Raw genomic sequence first — 14,112 nt, 5'->3', positions numbered from 1 at the left:
GGGACTGTTGTTATTTCCCACTCAATTAGACACAAATTACAATTGAATAACCTTCAAAAAAACTTTTCAGTCTTGTAGGTCCGGAGGGTCCTTGGGGTTGCTGGAAAGCAGAACGTGTTCTTAAGCCCCAGGAATCTGCGAGAGTGCTGTCTCTTTAAATATCCAAAATAACCGCTTTTAGACCTTCAAAATGGTGGCACCCTCCAGACCGGCAAAAGTCCACAGCTCAGCCTGCCTTTCTCTTCACCTTCTCCATTTATTCCTCAGCCACCATGCACAGTCCTCTGTGTAGTCCCTGGCTAGCAGGGCTATTTTTAGATTAATTCTCAAGTCCTACCACCACTCGGCAATCTCCAAGCTGTCTGTGCTGTCAGGATCGCTCAGGATCACGGCCAGACCGCAGCTCCATATGTCTCCTTTTTTGGTATTTTCATGCAAATTCTTCTGCTAGTTGGGGTTTAGTCCACTTCTATATCCTTCCCTTCAAAGCTCAGGGGTCCAGGATTATCTTCTGTGTCTGTGTTAATTGGTTTCTCTTTTCTTTGTTGAAGAGGGTCTGTGCAGTCTTCTGCCTAGTCCTCCATCTTGCCCGAACTCTCAGAGTTCTTCTTTCAGGTGTTATCCATCCATGATGCTTATTTTGCATTTCGTTTCTGTCCCATGCACATGCCTCATTAGGGCTTAGAAGTGATATCTGAGTTCCATTTGCTTCTCTTTTTTACCAAAGGGATCACTAACCTTAATTTTTTGTGTAAATTTCTCTCCCATAATCAATCTGTGGAATTTATAATAAACTTAGTTCTTTTGTCTGGTTTCATGAGTTACCTTTGCTCTATGTGCCATATTTTATGTAACTCACTTTGTCATTGCCATTTCTACCATTGTTCCTCCTTCTTGAATAATCTTGTGAAGTGTGAATACATTATATACACTCTTATATTCATTTGTGATGGATATCCTTTATTCATTAATTGTTCAAATATCTATAGTTCCCTTCCTAATGGTAGCCATGTTTATGACAGGCCATAAAATTTCAGAGTGATAAATATTAGGGAATAAAGACAGGATGTTTTAAGAAATACATACATACATATATATATATATATATATATATATATAATTACACTGTATAGAAACTGGGAGCCCTGGTGGCACAGTGCCTAAGGCATTTGACTGCTAACCAGAAGCTGGCGGTTCAAACCCACTATCCACTCCTTGAAAGGAAGGTTGGGCAATCTACTTCCATATTGATATCGCCTTGGAAACCCAAGGAGGGCTCGCTGTGAGTCAGATCCAACTCGACGGTAGTGCCTGCGTGTGTTTAAACTATAAAAAAATACAAATAATAAAATAAGGTACATTTTAATAAATTAAACTGCAAGTGTACCTAGAACAGGAAAAGGCAGTGTAAGAGTAGTTAGGGAAGGCTTTCTGGAAGACTGGAAGCCTGAATGATGGCTGATAAAGGGATGGCCAGGCAAAGAAGCTGAGCAAAGAGCATTCCTAGCTAAGAAGAGCACAGTGTAAATGCGCTAATGTATGAATGAACTTAATAGGTTTGCAGAACAGAAAGAAGGCCAGTGTTTCTGAAGTATAATGAAAAAAAAAGGGACCATGCAAAAAGGAGGCTGCAGAATAAATAGGGTCAAATTATAGAGGGCTCCCATAGGGCATGCAATATAAAAATAAATTTCTTTTTTGTAAGTATGTATCTTAGCTTCTTAGAAAGAATATGAGCTATTTGAAGGCACATTAATACTCAACTATTTTTATCCTTCAAGGTACCTGTACCCTTCGTAGGTATGCACATCATAATAGTACATGGGGGTAGAACTCAGATCCCAGCTGTCTGTGAACTGGCTGTATAACCTCAGCAGGTCACGTCATTTCTCTCTTTCCTCATGTGATTGATAAGATTAGATAATTTCCTTCTATTTCTAAAAGTTGATGTAGTTATGAAAATATATGAAAGAGCACTGATTAATTTTTAAGTACAATACTGATGCAAGAATGTATATTGTGAACACAGTAGACTATAGAAAAATGAAGGCAGATTTATTGCCATAGAAATCCCAGATTATGCTGTAAAAAATAGCTGTTATGTGTCATATGCTCTGGCTTCCTTCTCTTTTAAAGCATTCCATTGCTTGTTGTACTTCACTGAGGTTCATTATCATCCCCTAGTACCATTCTCACAGGTCATCTTGTTGTCTTCTCTTGCCATCTCTTTATTTGAATAAAATAAAGCTTTTATCGCTTCCAAACTATTCTGTTTCTTTTCTCTTGATTATTTCATGATTTCAAATAGCCTCACACACAATAAGGTTTGTGTTTTTCAAACACTTCATATATATAACCTAAAGGTGTTTGTATTGTGACTTTCAGAAAAACTGTCTTCTCAGATTATTCTCTTGGAGGCTCAGAATAGAACTGGAAAGGCAGATCAAGATGTGAGCGAGGTAAGTAAAATCACCAGAATATGCACTGGCTTAAGAGGAGTTGGTTTCAAATATGAACATATGTATGATTTTCTAATGTTGATAAAGAAATTACTTTACCTATAGAATGAGATCTACTTAAGAGCTCTATGTTGTTGTTGTTATGTGTCGTCAAGTTGGACCTGACTCATAGTGACCCCTCCTTGGGTTTCTGAAGAGGTATCTTTATGGAAGTAGATTACCCAGTCTTCCTTCCAAGGAGTGGCTAGTGGGTTTGAACTGTCAGCCTTCTGGTTAGCAGTCAAGTACCTTAGGCACTACGCTACCAGAGCTCCTTAAGAGCTCCATACTGATTATTATTTGTCACTTACTAACATTGGTTTTTCAATAATTGGGTTTCTTCATTTGCCCTGAGCCAAAGGTTGTAGCCACTTATTTGGGGTTTGATAACCCATTCTTATACCAGGCTATCATTTAACTCAACTTCATGAAGAGATTAGATGGAATCTCTTCTTTTGCTTTTGTCATTGTTGGGGTTTATTGCTATTGTTGTTTTCTCTTTTGGTTTGCACAGTTTTACTTAGGATGATATGAAAAGGCTGTCTTTGGATAATAGTGTGTTTTTATGACTTGCAAATTATTAAAAGAAATGTTTGGCTGCTTAATAACAGTGTGTTGATTTAAAATTTTTTGTTAGCTGTATTGTGTTAAACTAGTTGTATCCCTCCAATTAAGAAGTCAGTACTAAGAATGATAAAAAACTTGGAATTCTAAAGTTTTTACCTGAAGCCTTTGCTTACTTATATTTAATACTTTTTCTTGGAGACTGATGCTCTATTCTCAAACTTGTTAAAGGGGGTCTAACTTGAAAATTATAGTATTTGTTGTTATTGATAAATTATAAAAATTCCGAAATGAATTTTGTTTGGCTAAGGGGGTGCTTATGTTTTAAGATGCTACCCCTGAATGTCTAGTGAAAACAGATAACTTAGCTCAAAAGAGAACAACAGAAAAGAAAGAGGAGAATCTGGTAAGTGAAAGAAAATTAGAACCAGAAGAGTGAACAAATGAGCATGCCACAATGGAAAAGAAAGGGAAAAAAAAAAGCACACAAATTACAGAAAGAAGAGAGACAAAGAGAATGCCTTGGGGTAAGGGAGACTGAGTAAAAAAGTTCATAGACAGTATAAAGCTCAGCCTAAAGGAGAAGACCAGTTTTAGGAGAAATGAGAGTGGCCAGAGAGAGCCAAGGTGTCTTGTTCTCTGTGTTCCCAGTATGGGATGACATTGATTCTTTACTCCAGCCACGTAGTAAATCAAACTTCTGTCGGTGTCTATGGAGCAGCAAAGGGCATAACTAAGGGGAGGAAGATGGCATGACAGATAGTTAGATAAGAAGAGATAGAAATACTTTAGCTAAGAGAGAGAACAAAAAGGAATTTAGTTACATTGAACTATTCTGGCAGAAATGATACTTTGGTTATATTATTTAATGTATGTAGGATCCATACCAAAACCAAACTCACTGCTGTTGAGTCAGTTTGACTCATAGCCACCCCTCCTTGGGTTTCCGAGGCAGTATCTCTACAAAAGTAGATTGCCCAGCCTTCTTTCCGAGGACTGGCTGGTGGGTTTGAACCGCCAGCCTTTTAGTTAGCAGTCATATGCATTAGGCACTACACCAGAGGGATAAATAAATAGGAATGTCACAGGTAGAAATTATAAGGAAACGTTTTTCATGTGCTGAGTACTCTGTCCAGTTTTGATCCCTAAAAATTTGAATGATATGGACTAATGCAGACAGCAAAGAATTTAAAATCATTACAAATAATGAAAACTGATTAACTTTTTTGAAATTAAAAATTCTAAATTAATATTTGTTTCTTACTAAGAAACTAAGAATGATATCAAGATAATAGCTAATACTAATTGACTACTGTGTGCCAGCTTTCAGTAATAATGGCAGAGCTAAGATGGGAACTCAGGCAGTTGGGCTATGGAGCCTGTACTCTTAGCCACTATGTTATTTGGATTATTTTTCCCTTGGAGGAGGAAAGGCTTAATAAAGGTAGAGATTTTCTTATGTACGTACCTCCTAAACTCATTTAATAACATGCTAATTAAATTTACTAACATGTCATTCACTGATTTTGTTTCCCAAGAAAACAATGATAAAAATGATTTGTATGGTTTGAGTAGTCTTAACACAGTGACCTTTGTAATAACTTTGTCCATATTTTGCCATATATGTCCAATTTCATGTCCAAATTCAGCTACTTTATTTAATCTTTTTTATAACTTGATCCTGGTAATTTATCTGAAAAGAGCCCTTGTGGTACAGTGCTTTTAAGTGCTCAGCTGTTAACCAAAATGTTGGTAGTTTGAACCCACCAGCTGCTCCATGGGAGAAAGACATGACAGCCTGCTTCCAGAAAGATTACAGCTTTGGAAACCCTATGGGGGCACTTCTGCTCTGTCCTATAGGTTCATATGAGTGAAATTGATTTGATGGCAACACTTTGGTTTTGTTTGAATTTATCTGAATCCATTTGTTTGATAATCTACTTGTTTGCAAAAGCTATCTTATCTAACATTTTCAACTTTCTCCTTTCAGTGGATAGATTAGGAAGAGGAATTCCATAGTTTCCTGCTTTGTGTGGATTAAAACAAAGATTTATTTCCTCCTTCCCTTTTCCTTTTTAAGCAGTTCTTAGGAAAAGCAAATAGGAACTTTAATATGGAGAAAAAACAGTTTTCCAAATAAGGAATATCTAGAAAATGAATTCCTGATTTCCTTAGGTTTTACTGATATGGCTAGACCTCAGTGCAGAATTGACAGAAGACCCACTGAGATCCAATCTGGGAAATCAAAACTGATTTTTAAAATATTTAGCAGTTTTATTGGGGGAAGGAGGTTTGGACTAAAATGTCTCAGGGTTTAATAACTGCACCAAATTCCAGTTTTTAGTTAGTCTATTTCTTAGTATAAAACAATCATTTAAGGCTTCTTTTTTCCTTTTCCTTTTTTTAAAATAGATCGGCATGCTTGATAATACCAGTCTCAACAAGACCAACTCTTCTACTGAGGAAAGTGCACAAGATGTCTCAGAGAACTCATTTTCCCAGAAACATAAAGAATTATCAGTTTTACTATTGGAAATGAAAGAAGCTCAAGAGGAGATTGCATTTCTTAAGTTACAGTTACAGGGCCAAAGGACTGAGGAAGGCACAGAGGACCTTGGACAGAAAGAAATGAGACAGATAGAGAGGGAGGGAATGCCTCCAGTTGGAATAAAAATATTTGAAGATACAGGGCACGATTTTCCAGCATTTGAGAAAGAAGAACAGGCAAGCACTAGACATGAAAATTCAGCATCTGAGGAAATATCTTTTAATGATACTGAAATGGAATTGAAATCAACAAAGCAGGATGCTGTTGGTGAATCGTCTTCTGTGGTACCGGATATTAGTCACTGTCAGCAGGATGAGTTGAAAAGGTTAAAAAGTCAAGTTTTGGAGCTTGAGATTAACTTTCGAAAAGCAGAAGAAATGTATGAAAACAATTTAGATGAGAAAGCTAAGGAAATAAGCAAATTAAGCCAGTTGATTGAGGAGTTTAAGAAAAATGCTGAAAACACAAGTAGTGCATTCACTGCTTTGTCTGAAGAAAGAGACCAGCTTCTTTCCCAGGTAAAGGAACTTAGTGTAGTCACAGAACTGAGGGCTCAGGTACAGCAACTGGAAGCAAATCTTGAAGAAGCAGAAACGCAAAGAAGACTAAACTATGAAAGTCAGACTAGTCATCACAACCTGCTCACTGAACAGATCCACAGTCTTAGCATAGAAGCCAAATCTAAAGATGTGAAAATTGAAGCTTTACAGAATGAACTAGATGATATGCAGCTTCAGTTTTCTGAGCAGAGTACACTGATTAAAAGCCTACAGAGCCAGCTGCAGAAGAAGGAAAATGAAGTGCTTGAGGGGGAGGAACATTTGAGGGATATTTCAAACAAGACAGAAGAACTTTCACATGCTCTTTCACAGAAGGAACTTGAAATAGCAAAACTGGATCAACTTTTATTAGAGAAGAAGAAAGATGTGGAAACCCTCCAACAAACCATCAAGGAGAAGGATCAGCAAGTGACAGAAATCAGCTTTAGTATGACTGAGAAAATGGTTCAGCTTAATGAAGAGAAGTTTTCTCTTGGAGTTGAAATTAAGACTCTTAAAGAACAGCTGAATTTATTATCCAAAGCTGAAGAAGCAAGAAAAGAGCAAGTAGAAGAAGATAAAGAAGTTGTGTCTGGCCTTAAACGTAGTTACGATGAGTTGAGTCCAGCAGGGCTAATAAGTAAAGAAGAACTTCAGCATGAATTAGACCTTCTAAAGAAAGAAAGTGAGCAGAGAAAGAGAAAGCTCCAGGCAGCTCTTATTAACAGAAAGGAACTTCTACAGAAAGTCAGTAGATTAGAAGAGGAATTGGCCAGAGTGAGAGATGAATCTAGGAAAGAGGTCCCATTTAATGTGATTGAGAAGAGGGAAATGGAAGATGATAAAGAGAACAAAGAAGACTCAGAAAAATGTGTGAGTTCAAAGTGCCAAGAAATAGAAATGTATTTTAAACAGGTGATATCTGAGAAAGAGGTAGAATTAGAGCATGTAAGGAAGGATTTGGAAGAAAAGGTGGCAGCCGAAGAACAGTTACAGGCTGCAGTCAAACAGATGAATCAGAATTTGCAAGAAAAGACAGACCTAATAGATCTGCTTCAAGCACAAATCACTGAAAACCAAGCAGTTATCCAAAAATTAACCACAGGTAACAAAGATGCAGGTGATGCAGACTCAGCAGCACCTGTAAAAGAAACAGTGGTGATCAGTCCGGCTGGTGCAGGCAGTGGAGAAAAATGGAAACCAGAACTGGAAGAAAAGATACTGGACCTTGAAAAAGAGAAGGAGCACCTTCAAAAGAAGCTGCAGGAAGTGTTAGCCTCACGCAAAGTGATTATAAAAAAGTCACAGGAGAAAGAAAGACATCTTAGGGAGGAACTAAAGCAACAGAAAGATGACTACAATCACTTGCAAGAACAGTTTGATGAGCAAAGTAAGGAAAAGGAAGTCATTGGAGACCAATTAAGACAACTCCAGATTCAAGTAAGGGAGTCTTCAGACAGAAAACCCCCACTAAGCACTGACCAGGAAGAATCAAGCTCTTCCACTCAAGGTTTAGAGGATCCTTTATTCAAAGCTACAGAACAGCAACTTGCTCAGCCCATTTCAGAGCCCTGCTTAGGCCCAAACTTGCCTTGTCAACCTGAAGATGCAAATAATCTGCAGAGTAATACTTCTGCTGACCAGATTAAGGCCTATCTGAAAGAAATAGAGGCTGAGAAAGAGGAATTAAAATTGAAGGTTAGTTCTACAACAAGTGAGCTTGCTAAAAAATCAGATGAGGTACGTCAATTACAAGAGCAGATAAACAAACAGATTTTGGAGATCCAGAATCTAAAGACAGCAACCAGTGAAGCTGAAGCCCATGCAGAAAGCCTGAAGTTGACGCTGGAAAGCAGTCAACTAGAAATTGCTAGATTAGAACATCTCAAAGAGTTACAGCCCGCCCTAAATGAACTGCAAAGACTCATAAGCAAAAAGGAAGAAGAAGTCAACTACCTTTCTGGACAACTTAGTGACAAAGAGAAAATCTTTACTAAAGTGAAGACAGAGATAATAGAACAGGAGGACTTGATTAAGGCTTTACATATACAACTAGAAATGCAGGCCAAAGAGCATGATGAAAGAATAAGGCAGTTACAGGTGGAACTTGGTGAAATGAAGCAAAAACCAGAAGAGAGTGAAAAAGAAAGTAAAGCAAAGCAACAAATACAAAGGAAACTTCAAGCTGCCCTTATTTCCCGAAAAGAAGCACTAAAAGAAAACAAAGATCTCCAAGAGGAGTTGTCTTTGGCCAGAGATAGTATTGAACATCTTACCAAGTCTCTGGTAGGTGTAGAAAGCCAAGTTTCTGCTCAAAATAAGGAAAAAGAGATATTCTCAGAAAGGTTAGTTCTTCTTCAGGAAGAGAGAGACAAACTCATTGCAGAAATGGACAGGTCTTTACTGGAAAACCAAAATCTCAGCAGCTCTTGTGAAAGCCTCAAACTAGCTTTAGAGGGTCTTACTGAAGACAAGGAAAACTTAATGAAGGAAGTTGAATCTTTGAAATGCTCTCAGATTGCAGAAAACACTGAGTGGCAAGAGAAACACAAGGAACTACAAAAAGAATATGAAATTCTTCTGCAGTCCTATGAGAATGTTAGTAATGAGGCAGAAAGGATTCAGCATGTGGTGGAATCTGTGAGGCAAGAGAAGCAAGAATTGTATGGCAAGTTGAGAAGTACAGAAGCAAGCAAGAAAGAGACAGAAAAGCAGTTGCAAGAAGCTGAACAGGAAATGGAGGAGATGAAAGAAAAGATGAGAAAGTTTGCTAAATCTAAGCAGCAGAAAATCCTAGAGCTAGAAGAAGAGAATGAGCGGCTAAGAGCAGAGGCCCCTTCTGCAGGAGATACATCTAAAGAACGTGTGGAAGCACTTGTTTCTTCCAATTCCAACATGAAGGAGGAACTAGAGAGGGTCAAAATGGAAAATGAAACCCTTTCTAAGGAGTTTGAAGCTTTAATGGCTGAGAAGAACATTCTGAGTCAAGAGGTTCAAGATTTAAAACATCAGATAGAAGACAATGTATCCAAACAAAGCAACCTAGAAGCTGCTGAGAAGCAAGAAAACCAAATGGATATTATTGAAGAGGCAACACAGTCTGTGTCAGGTGAGGCTAAAGAGCAAGACTCTCAGAGTATGAGTACAAGGCCTGAACATTCAGAATCCATTCTACCAGAGTATAGTACCAAGACAGAGCTTGACATAAGTGAGAATATCAGCTCACATGATGAAATTAATAACTACCTACAGCAGATTGATCAGCTCAGAGAAAGAATTGCTGAATTAGAGAAGGAGAAGCATAAAGAAAAGGAATTTAGTCAGGCATTAGAAGATGAGAGAAATACCTTACTGAATCAAATAATATCAAAGGATGGTGAACTAAAAATACTTCAGGAAGAAGTAACCAAAATAAACTTGTTAAATCAGCAAATCCAAGAAGAACTCTCCAGAGTTACCAAATTAAAGGAGACAGCAGAAGAAGAGAAAGATGATTTGGAAGAGAGGCTTATGAATCAGTTAGCAGAACTTAATGGAAGCATTGGGAATTATTATCAGGATGTTACAGATGCCCAAATAAAAAATGAGCAACTAGAATCGGAAATGCAGAATCTTAAAAAGTGTGTGAGTGAATTGGAAGAAGAAAAGCAGCAGTTAGTCAAGGAAAAAACTAAGGTGGAATCAGAAATACGAAAAGAATATTTGGAGAAAATACAGGGTGGCCAGAAAGGACCTGGCATTAAAAGCCATGTGAAAGAGCTTCAGGAGCTGTTAAAAGAAAAACAGCAAGAAGTAAAGCAGTTGCAGAAGGACTGCATCAGATATCAAGAGAAAATTAGTGCTCTGGAGAGAACTGTTAAGGCCCTAGAATTTGTTCAGTCTGAGTCTCAAAAAGACTTGGAAATAAGCAAAGAAAATCTGTCTCAAGCAGATGAACTGCGCAAGAAAGCACAAGCAGAATTAGCTAGCTTCAGAGTCTTGCTAGATGACACTCAAAGTGAGGCTGCTCGGGTCCTAGCAGACAATCTCAAGTTGAAAAAGGAACTTCAGTCAAGTAAAGAATTAGTTAAAAGCCAAATGAAACAAAAGGATGATGATCTTGAGCGAAGATTAGAACAGGCAGAAGATAAACACCTGAAAGAGAAAAAGAATATGCTAGAGAAACTGGATGCTTTGCGTAGAGAAAAAGTCCACTTAGAGGAAACATTTGAAGAAATTCAGATTGCTTTGAACAAGAAAGACACAGAAGTTAAGCAACTTCAGGAAAACCTGGACAGTACTGTGGCCCAGCTTGCAGCATTCACTAAGAGCATGTCTTCCCTCCAGGATGATCGGGACAGGGTGATAGATGAAGCCAAGAAATGGGAGAGGAAGTTCAGTGATGCCATTCAAACCAAAGAAGATGAACTTAGACTCAAAGAGGAGAATTGCAGTGTTCTAAAGGATCAGCTTAGGCAGATGACTATCCATATGGAGGAATTGAAGATTAGCATTTCCAGGTAAATGAATGAAGGTATTTGATTTATTCGTGAGGTAAATGCTCCCCCAGGGTAATTGGAGGCAAAGAAAGTCTTTATTTAAACTATTTATCTAGTAATAATTTTGGCTTAAACTCCCTTAGAAGATATATACTCTCTCACTTTCTGTTTTTTCCCCCTTATCAGATAATCTGCTACAACTTGTATTAACATGAAAAATTCACATCTACTTCTCTTCCTATCTTTCTCCTGAGAGATTCCTTAGATTTCTCCCTTGTTTAGATTTATACCACATTACTTCCAGATTCCACCACTTGTCTGCCAGTTTGTCGTAACTGTGATGGCTTGGGTATTGCTGTGATAGTGGAAGCTATGCCACCAGTATTTCAAATACCAACAGGGTCACCGGTGGTGGACAGGTTGCATTGGAGCTTACAGACTAAGACAGACTAGGAAGAAGAACCTGCAGTCTACTTCTGAAGAATTGACAATTAAAACCTTATAAATAGCAGCAGAATATGTCTGATAGCGTGCCAGAAGATGAGCCCCTCAGGTTGGAAGGCACTCAAAATATGACTAGGGAAGAGCTGCCTCAAAGTAGAGTCAACGTAATGATGTGGATGGAGTAAAGCTTTTGAGACCTTCATTTGCTGATGTGGCAAGACTTAAAAATGAGAAGAACAGCTGCAAACATCTGTTAATGTATGGAATGTATGAAATATGAATCTGGGAAAATTGGAAGTTGTAAAAAATGAAATACATAAAGACCAAAATTCTAGGCATTAATGAACTGAAATGGACAGGTGTTGGCTATTTTGAATGGGGTAATTTTATGGTCTATTATGCTGGCATGATAAGTTAAAGAGGGATCACATCACATTCATTATCTCAAAGAGCGTTTTAACATGGATCCTGAAGAATAATGCTGTCAGTGATAGGATATATCCACATACCTACAAGGAAGACCAGTTAATACAGCTGTTGTTCAAATTTACACACCAGACCACTAATGCTGAAGAAGAATAAATTGAAGATTTTTATGAACTTCTGCAGTTGGAAATTGATCAAACATGCAATTAGGATGCATTTATAATTACTGGTGCTTGGAATGCAACAGTTGGAAACAAAGAAGGATCAATAGTTGGAAAATATAGCCTTGGTTGTAGAAATGACACCAGAGATTGCATGATAGAATTTTTTTTTAACATTTTTGTTGTGATTTATGTGAAAGTTTATAGAGCAAATCAGTTTTCCGTTCAACAGTTCATATACATTTTATTTCATGCCAGTGATTGCAGTTCTCTCAATGTACATCACTGATTCCACTTCCTCTCTGTGTTTCTTGTTTCCTTTCCTCCTCCTTTCCTAACCCTTCCTGCTTTCTGAACTTTGTCCTTGGGGAGATGCTACCCTTTTGATCTCAAATGATGATTGGTGTAAGAAGTGCATGCCTTCCTGGTGTTGTTGTTCACCTTACAAACCTGTCGATGGATTGGTTGAAATTTGAGCCACAAGGGTGAGTTCAGTTCCAGGTCCAAAGGGTGACTAAGGGCTATATCTCAGGTATTCCACTAGTCTCTATATGACCAATAAAGCCTGGTGTCTTTATTGCATAATAGAATTTTGCAAGACCAATGGCTTACTCATTGTAAATATCTTTTTCAACAACATAAACAGCAGCTACAAACGTGGACTTCTCTGGATGGAATGCACAGGAATCAAATCATCTTCATCTTTGGAAAGAAACAATGGAGCAGCTCAATATCACCAGTCAGAACAAAGGCCAGGGGCCAACTGTGGAATAGACCATCATTTGTTCCTATGCAAATTCAAGTTGAAGCAGAAGAAAAAACAAGTCCATAAGACCCAAAATATATCCCACCTGAATTAGGGACCAACTCAAGAATAGAGTTGATGAATTCAAAATTAATGGCCAAACACCAGATGGGTTGTGGGATGACATCAAGAATATCATACATAAAGAAAGGAAAAGGTAATTTAAAAGACAGGGAAAGAAAAGACCAAAATGGATGACAGAAGAGACTCTGAAACTTGCTCTTGAAAAATGTAGAGTAGCTAGAGCAAATGGAAGAAATTATAAAGTAAAAGAGCTGAATAGAAGATTTCAAAGGGCAGCTTGAGATGACAAAATGAAGTATTAAAAACTATAAAGTCTCAGAGTTGGGAAACCAAAAGGGTTTGACATTTCTGAAGCTGAAAGAACTGAAGAAAAAAATCAAGCCTTGAGTTGCAGTATTGAAATGTGTGAATTATAATGAATTGTACATAATATCGTGAACAATGGGAATTCCAGAACACTTAATATGCTGAAAGCAAAGAATACTTGAAGTGGCTTACTGATTAAGATCAAAGACTACAGCCTTCAGTATGGGTTACATCTCAACATAAGGAAAACAAAAATCCTCCCAACTGGACCAATAAGCAACATCATAATAAATGAAGAAAAGATTGAAGTTGTCAGGGATTTTGTTTTACTTGGATCCACAGTCAATACCCATGGAAGCAGCAGTCAAGAAATCAGATGTCATTATTGCACTGGGCAAATCTGATGCAAAAGACCTCTTTAGTGTTAAAGAGTTAAGACGTCACTTTGGAGCTTGACCCAAGCCATTGTCTTTCAGTAGCCTTATATACATGTGAAACCTGGACAGTGAATAAGGAAAACTACAGAAGAATTGATGGATTTCAGTTTTGGTGTTGGCAAAGAGTACTGAATATACCATGGACTGTCAGAAGAACGAACAAATCAGTCTTAGAAATACAGCCAGAATGCTCCTTAGAAGCAAGAAGGGCCAGTCTTCATCTCTCATACTTTGGTCATGCCAGGAGAGACCAGTCCCTGGAGAAAGATATGCTGGGAAAAGTGGAGTGTCAGTGAAAAAGGGGAAGACCCTCAACATTAACACAGGGGCTCTACTGATGGGCTCAAGCATGGCAGTGATTGTGAGCATGGCACAGGACTGGGCATTGTTTTGTTCTGTTTTATAGAGGGTCATTATGAGTTGAAACCAACTCAATGGCACCTAACAACAACAACATGAGCAAGATATTGAACGATGCAGGAAGCATCAAAAAGAAAGAAAAAAAAAAAAAGATGGAAGAAATACGTAGAGTCATTGTACCAAAAAGAATTGGTTGATGTTCTGCCATTTCAGGAGGTAATATATGATCAAGAATTGATGGCACTGAAGAAGGAGGTACAAGCTGCACTGAATTGATGGAATACCATTTGAGATGCTTCAGTAAATGGATGCAACACTGGAAGCACTTGTGTATACCAAGAAATTTGGAAGACAGCTGCCTGACCAGTCAGCTGGAAGAGATCCATATATGTGCCCATTCCAAAGAAAGGTGATCCAACAGAACACGGAAATTATTAAACAATATCGTTAATATTATACACAAGTAAAATTTTGCAGCAGATAGTTCAAAAATGATTGCAGTAGTACCTCAGTGGGGAACTG

At 37.9% G+C, this 14,112-nt stretch overlaps 1 protein-coding gene across 1 annotated transcript in view; it reads left to right on the top strand.

Annotated features, from left to right (window-relative positions):
* The window catches only part of GOLGB1 (golgin B1), a 125,076-nt gene that overhangs the window by 52,637 nt on the left and 58,327 nt on the right, over positions 1–14,112 (top strand). Inside the window, exons 11-12 of the mRNA XM_007943892.1 lie at positions 2,386–2,459; positions 5,475–10,648. Of these exons, the coding sequence (XP_007942083.1) occupies positions 2,386–2,459; positions 5,475–10,648 (5,248 nt within the window). The remainder of the gene's footprint in view (positions 1–2,385; positions 2,460–5,474; positions 10,649–14,112) is intronic.

Source organism: Orycteropus afer, unplaced genomic scaffold (genome assembly GCF_000298275.1).
Source record: "Orycteropus afer afer isolate SDZICR_OR568_19922 unplaced genomic scaffold, OryAfe1.0 scaffold00114, whole genome shotgun sequence".
Lineage (NCBI taxonomy): Eukaryota > Metazoa > Chordata > Mammalia > Tubulidentata > Orycteropodidae > Orycteropus > Orycteropus afer.
This window is presented reverse-complemented; position numbering and strand designations above follow the sequence as displayed.